Source organism: Acomys russatus, chromosome X (genome assembly GCF_903995435.1).
Source record: "Acomys russatus chromosome X, mAcoRus1.1, whole genome shotgun sequence".
Taxonomy (NCBI): domain Eukaryota; kingdom Metazoa; phylum Chordata; class Mammalia; order Rodentia; family Muridae; genus Acomys; species Acomys russatus.
This window is the reverse complement of record NC_067169.1, coordinates 20662016-20669618: the sequence shown is the minus strand read 5'-3', so window position 1 is coordinate 20669618 and position 7603 is coordinate 20662016. Positions and strand designations below refer to the sequence as shown.

At 47.6% G+C, this 7603-nt stretch overlaps 1 protein-coding gene across 1 annotated transcript; it reads right to left on the bottom strand.

The window, feature by feature from the left end:
- Positions 1-5957: 5957 nt before the first annotated feature.
- LOC127184768 (spindlin-2A-like) lies at positions 5958-6665 on the bottom strand. Its single transcript, XM_051141150.1, has one exon. It carries the CDS (start codon positions 6663-6665, stop codon positions 5958-5960), a length of 708 nt encoding a protein of 235 aa, XP_050997107.1.
- Between the last annotated feature and the right edge of the window lie 938 nt (positions 6666-7603).

The following is a 7603-nucleotide window of genomic DNA, read 5'->3' as shown; positions in this document are numbered from 1 at the left end:
AATCAATAAAGAAATGAAAAAATATAAAAGGAAGTATAATTTCATGTTTAAAAACAAACAAAATTAGAGACCATACGGAATATTTAAACAAAAGATCAGTATGGTTTTTAAAAACATGGCAAAGTACTATAAGACAAAAAGAAGCACCGTCCAAAAATAGCATTGGGTTCATTTCCTTTGTGGTTGACCATCTATTGCTGGGCCTGCCCTTAAGTGTGGTTTGTATACCCAGTGAGATTCCATTAGAAAAACTAATTTTTCCTTTGAGAGTGGTTAACACTTGGAGACAACTTCTGGGTCAGGGATGGGGACATTTATCCACTTCCCCTCTCAGCTCTGGGACCCTATCTGTCTTGGCTATGTGCAGGCCTTATGCATGCCACCACAGTCTCTTTGAATTCATATGTGCATTATTTCTTTTGTGTCTGGAAGGTATTGCTTCTTTGGTGCCTTCCATCCCCATCAATACTTAGAATCTTTCTGTCTCCTTTTCCACAGGGTTCCCTGACCCCTGAGGGGAGGGATTTTATGAAGAAATTCTATTTAGGACTGAGTATTCCAAGGTCTCTCACTGTTAGTACTCAGTTGTAGGTCTCTATATTAGTTCCCAGCTCCTGGAGGAGAAAACATCTCTGCCGATGGCAAAGTGAGACACTGACCTATGGATATAGCAGATTGTACTAAGGGTTACTTTATTTCTCTGAATAAGACCAATAGTAACTTATAACCAACTCCCAATGAAAATAAACATCTATAGCCCAAGAAAACAACCAAAAACCTATGCAACCCTTTTAAGGGAAATAGAGTATTATTCTCTTAGGGTTTCTTCCAGCTGATTTGGGACAAATAATACCTTTGTAGAGGCTCAAATAATATCGGGAAAAATGGTCAAACAAGTTAGGAATAGCATTTGTGGTCCAGTTTCTAAATGTTGAGAAATTTCAGGCTTAATAGAAGTCATGTGTGTAACAGTCTGAAATACTGAACCAATTGGGCTTAGAAGCTTTCTTTGAAGCTGTCCTGTTCTGTTGGGGAACAGAAACTGAAGCACTTGGTGCTGGAACATGAAGGATGCAGGATGTCAACATCCAGCATGCTGAGAGGAATGAATCCTGTCAGGTCTGATCCGGCTTCAACGTCCAGTTCTTTTGTTCTGAAAACTTATTTCTCACAAGCATTATGCGGCCCTAACATTATAAGTGTATGAAGTGTGCAGGGTGCACATAAGAATTAAGGCAAGTTCTCTGCTCTTTGCATGAGCAGAAGAAAGACATCGGTAAATCTTCATCCATGCCATATGAAGAATGGCATCTAATCCTAAATCACAGGGATTCTGTAACCAATAAGAAGCATTGTCTATGCATAGACATTCATGTCTCAGCCAGTCTCAGAGCTATTCCCATGTAATGGGATTAGGAATATAATTACCTGCTTGTTCTGCAGTTTAAATTCTTTACATCCTGATTGTAGCCCCTACCCTCCCTCCCTCATTCCCTCTTTCTCCCTCCCCTAGCCCTCAGAAAGGGGGGATGGCCCTTCCCCTAATATCCTCTTCCTCTGTGGCCTGGTCAGGCCGCCCAGTCAGGGGGAAGTATCAACAATGGGGGACCAGAGTCCATTCCAGAAGTAGTCCCCACTCCCCATATTGTGGGACCCACAATTAAAGACAAAAGACTAAACATTTCCCACTTCAGGTCAAGAAGAATACAAAGATGTCTGTTCTTGCCATTTCCATATTGTACTAATAGAAATAATGTGACAAATGGGTAGTCAAATGCAAAAACAATAAGATTAGAATCTTACCTCACCAGTATGTGAAAATGGACTCAAAATGTATTAAATTTTTAAGTTGGTATGGTGGTCCATGCCTTTATTCCCTGCACTCCGGAGGTAGATGCAGGTGATTATCTGTGAGTTCCAGGACAGCCTGGTCTACAGAGTGAGTCCAGGACAACCAGGGCTGTGAGAAACCCTGTCTTGGAAAAAAATGTATTAAAAATTTAAATGTAAAGATTTGAGACAAAACTCTTTTGTAAACAAGTAAGTGTAAGTCTCTATCACCTTGGATTTGGCAATTCAGATATGACAGTAATACAATAAATAACAAATGAGAAAATATATTTATTGTATTTTGTCAAAGGAAGCCTTTTGCTTCAAAGCACGCTATCAAGAAACTGAAAGGACAAAGCACACAATAGGAGAAAACGAAATATTTATATTTAGACATTTTACAACTCAACAGTAAAGACAACCGAATAAACGCAGAACAATTGTCTGAATGTATATTTATCTAAAAATAGCCAATAAGTGCCTGAAAAAGTGCTTGACATCACAAGGAAATATAAATCAAAGCACAATGAGATAATACATCACACACACTAGGATGACAATGATGAAAAATCAGACAATTGTTGAAGGCTGAGAGAAAATGGAACCCTTATGTACTATTTGTGAATATAAAATCTCACAACCATTTTGGAGACCAATAGTGATTCCTCAAATAAGTAAGCATAGAACTACCACATCGAGATTCCAAGATGGTGGCAAGTGGTGTGGATCTTGTTTAGAAGCTCCAGTCATTGAGTCAGGGAATAGGACTGATTTCTTAGCCGGGAACACCAAGCTCCTCACTCCATTACAGCGGGAGAACTGCAGTTCCAATGAAACAAACTTCAGAAAACCTGCATACCCCTGAACATGGGAAGAGCACAGACCCTTTGCAGAGCAGACCAGCATGGTAGCAGCGGCAACTGCAGCTGCTGCAGCGGTGGCTGCTTAGCAGGGAGAAATGGAAGGATAGACTGCTCGACAGTTCAGAGCAGCAAAACACCGTCCACTGCACAGTGGAGAGAACACAGACCAGAGTTCACTGAGCACTGCAGCTCAGCTGAGGAACAGAGGAGAGACAGAGAGGAAGCAGACTAGAGTCTGCTGTGAGCCAGAGAGCTGCGCCACCAAGCCTGCTGCGTGCACCTTGCTGTGCAGCTGAGAAGCAGAGGAGAGGCAGAGAGGTCATACAGTAGGTAACTGATCTGCAATGAAGAGACCACAGAAACTACCGGGAGCCACTGATCACCATGGTAGCTGGAGATCACTGGGTAAGAGAGATCTGCACAGTGCGGCCTATGGGCCCATGGGCGGGTCTAACCACCTGCCATCCAGAGGCACACAGAGGAGGGCAGACTAGTCCCCACAGCCTGGACCGGAGCCAGAAGATGCTCCGGCACACAACAAGAAAATTTGCTCAACCATGTTCATAGCAGCCTTATTCATAATAGCCAGAACATGGAAACAGCCTAAGTGTCCATCAGTAGAAGAATGGATAAAGAAACTGTGGTACATATACACTATGGAATACTACTCAGCTATTAAAAACAAGAAATTCCCGAAATTTGTGGATAAATGGATTGAGCTAGAAATGATCATAATGAGTGAGTTAACCCAGAAGCAGAAAGACTCAAATGGTGTATACTCACTTATATCTGCATACTAGCCCAAGGGGCGTGTCCCACGAAAGCCTTCACTTACCAGGAAAGCGGGACAGAGGGGAGGGCATCCTATTGGGACACTCCCCGGAATTTCTTGTATTTGAAACTAGCCTTGGAGTGTCCTTTCTTACCAATTGCCAGTGTGACAATGTTTCCTACTGACTTATTAAGTACCTGACTACTGCGTAGCTCCCGCACTACAATGAAAACTCCATCCGGATAAGATCTGTTCATTTCCTGCCTCTTCTCACTGCTGTGTCCAGAACAGTACCTGGCACAGCCCACCCAAAGTATTGGTGGGACTAAGGTAAAACAAATGGACTGAGAATGAATAGGAGTGAGCATGTGAAATCAGCCAAGTATCCTGGGTTTAGCCACAAAGCTACAAATATACAGCTCCCACCAGAGCATGGACTTGCCTTTTACCAGTAAAGCTGGGCAGCAAGGGTGTGTGTATCCTTGTTGGAGTGTGGCCCTTATTCCAAAGCTTTTACATGATATGATTTACCAAAAGTGTAATTGGATGCAGAACAAAAGAAAAACCCAACCAAACAAAACAGGGAAGCTAGCTGAAATGTGAAATGGGTCCCCAGAGGAGCCGCTGGTGTTGGCTGAGCAAAACCACCTTTTGTAGGAAAGAAAACTAAAGCATCCTAGTGAGAGGGCTGGTCTTGTGTCATTCTTGGGGAAGTCAGCCTATAGCATCAGCAAGGTTGGTTGGCAGTGAGCATTTGACACCTTCTCTCAGTGTCTGGGAGATAGATCCTTGCTTGCTCGGTGTGTGGCCTTGGGAAGACCTCTGAAGCAGGAACTAGAAACACCTTTCCCTTGGGAGGCAATAACAGCTTGCTGAAGGAGGGGGCCCAAACACACACCAAGAGATCTCTGAGAGGACAGGACGGGGGATGGCAATAAAGAAGGAAGAGGACACAGACCCATGTCCTGGACTCCACAGCTCTGAGGCACTTTACTGGCACCACCAATGCCTGTTCCCAGGAAGCAAACCCTTCCTAGTGGCAGTATGCAGTCAAAGGAATTAGTTAGGCAAAGCCTCAATTCTCAGCCCTACCCCCCCCCCCCCTTGTGTATGCCACCCTCCCTCTAAAGAGAGGTGCACACATTTCCATCAGGATTGGTTGGGAGTTTAAGAAAGAGAGGATAACTAGCTTGAGTGAGAGGTACCTAGAAGGTGTTAGGGTTTGTGTGTGTGTGAGAGGGGGAGTCTAGCCAGAACTGGACTCCTCAGAGGGGCAGCTTCCTTTTCTCTGGGCACTGAGTGGAGCCACCTGTGGCTTTAGGCAGCTGTAACAAAGCATCACAGCCAAGTTCTCTCTATAGCATGGAGACACGTAGCACAATCACAGCTGCCCCCCTCCCCCAAGGAAGGCAAGGACAATTCCAGCAGAGGAAGGACAGTGACGAGACTGCTATTCCTGGATTCAGCAAGGATCTATTTTCCCAAAGAAAGTATTTGCCCTTTGCCCAGACCTAGCCATGGACTCCTCTTAGTTCTTTTGGGCTAAGGGCTGTATCTGACTTTCTGAAGCAAGAAAAGCCTGATAGATACAAAACTGATTTTTGGCCCAATGGTTGAATGGCCCCTTTAGTGACCCCTCAGTGCATGTGGATGTCATCAGAAGGCCAGCTTTTTCCTGGGCCTCCCTGCTCCCCACCCTCCCAAACCTACCCACCAGGCTTCCTTAGCTGCACACACCCTCAGCAGACAACCTTTCTTCTTGGAATTGCTCCTCCCAAAGTTTCCTTCTTTATTGTCTCTTCAGTTCCAGATGCATGGATCCTCCTGACCTCCCAGGTCCTAGAGCCCCTCCTCTGGACCCTCCCAGGCCTGCAGACCTTGCCCACACCTATTGTGTACCTCTTTTACTCTACTGTGTGTATTCTTCCTGGGTTCTTTACTTTTCCTGGAAGCCAGGAAGCACCGCAAAGCTTCACTCCTGTCCACCCCTCTCTTCCCAATCCACATTTCTTCCTTCAGTCTGTCCCTCTTTTAGGGAGCCTCTGTCTTTCTGGCTTCCCCCAACCTCTTCCTAGTCAGTCCCCTCCTCCACAGCTCATGTTCAGTTCCTCCGCCCCCCAACACCCGCAACGCCCCCCCCCACAGCTCATGTTCAGTTCCTGCCCTCCCGACACCCCCCCACGCACCTTCCCACCCACCCCTCACCCCGCGCACCAAGACCAGAGGGGCTAAGTCCTATTCCATTTCTAGATAACTGCTTATGATACTAGCTCACTTCTCTCACAGGGTGCATTGACATCTGTTTCATCCTTCCCTGCCCCACCCACCAAACATACCCAGCCTTTCCTACAAGCCAAAGAACTCTGTACTTGTCAGGACAACTGCCCTGACACCGCCGCCCTGAGCCCCCAACACATTCAAAAGCAGAAGCCTTTGCGGGTCTAGAAATGACAACTTTATTTTAACAATGGGAGCAAAGCTTTACGAAACATTTATGCATTCCCCACAAAATCGTAAACGTAGATGAGGAAATCATTGTCAAATTTGACAAAATATACAGAGGAGTTGTTTTCAACCTGGCCAATGACAATGCCATCTCTCTTGGACCCATCTTCTTCAGCGAATTCCACAAGTTTGCCTATCAGGCCACCCGCAACCTCTAGATCTACCTCTGATCGGGGAGGCTGGCTGTGCTCTGGCAAGACACGGAGGTCCCCATCTTTATAATCATCCAAAAGCTGATACATATACAGTACCGGGTCTTTCTCATAGGTGGTGTAAAACCAATTCCCGGAGATAGGTGCCTCAGCCAGAATCATTCCCCTCCACTTATCTTTAGAGCCATGCTCATTCTCAAACATGTGTTCCACTGCTTTGCCAATGATGGTATCAGCAAGGCTGGCATCAGTGGCTTCGAATGATGCCACGGTGTTAGGAAGAATGCAAAGTGACTGAACCCGCTCATCTAGGTAAAGTTCTAGCGCATAGACACAATCAACTCCATCATATTTTAACAGATAGAGAGAGGGTTTTGCAGGTACTTGATCCAGAATTGTTCCAGTCCATTTGGTTATGGGCCCATCTCCTTCCTTCCAGTCATGAGAGACTCTGCAGCCCACGACGCTGCTCTGTTTCTTCTGGGTCAAGTTTGCAGCGTCCTGTCCTGCAGCTGAGGTGCTGGGCTGGGCTTCGGCATCCATGGCTGCAGAGTAGAAAAGAGGAGAGAGGGTTAACTAAGTGCCCCAAAGGTGAACTTCTCCCTATGTGATTCCTCTGTGCCCCACACTGATCCCCAACTGCCCCAGTAGGCGGAGGACAATGTTAGAAACCTGGGTGGGCGCCTGTTGTGCGGTGCTCTCTCTCTCTGGGGTTTCCTCAGGATGAGCTGGAATGTGGCGATGGGACGATGGGGCGATGGGGCGATGGGTGCCCGCCAGATCCAGGAACTCCGCTGTAAAACAACCAGGGACTCTCAGCTCTGCCCTTCACAGCCCTGACACCCTCAGGGCCACAGGACCAAACCTGTTGGAAGTCCAAAACCTGGTAAAGTACCCCTCCTTCTTCCACCTCACTGCCCAGAGCGCCTTGTCCTGCTGCTCACAGACCCCGCGGCCGCTTGCCGCTACCCACCTCGGGGCTCCTCCGCGCTCATTTCCGAATCTGCTGGGCTCATAAAGCCACCCCCAGTTCCTGCTGCCCGCCTACTGTCCGCACACCTCCTCCCCAGAGTGCAGCCTGCCCTCTGCTACTAAGTTTCTCCTGCGAGGCTCCGCCCCATCCCCCATCCCAGTTTTCCTGAACCCACCTAGGAAATGGTCCTGGCCTGAGATCCGCCGCGCTGCAGATCCAGGGCTTAACAAGCCCGTCGACGCTTTGCACCTGCCTCTTCTAAAAGCCCGAGGTGAAGGCGTCCAGCCTCGGGAGCGCTCGCCAACCGGGAGAGGAGAGGATCCACTCGCCGGCAAGAGCCCTCTGGTTGTGTGGGAAACCAAAGGGACCGTTGGCCACTTCCTGGTGCTCCTGGGTTCTTGGGCTCGCGGGTCCTCCCACCTTCCTGGTGCTCGTGGGCTCTTGGGCTCGCAGGTCCTCCTGCCTTCCTGGTGCTCATGGGCTTTTGGGCTCGCAGGTCCTCCAGCCT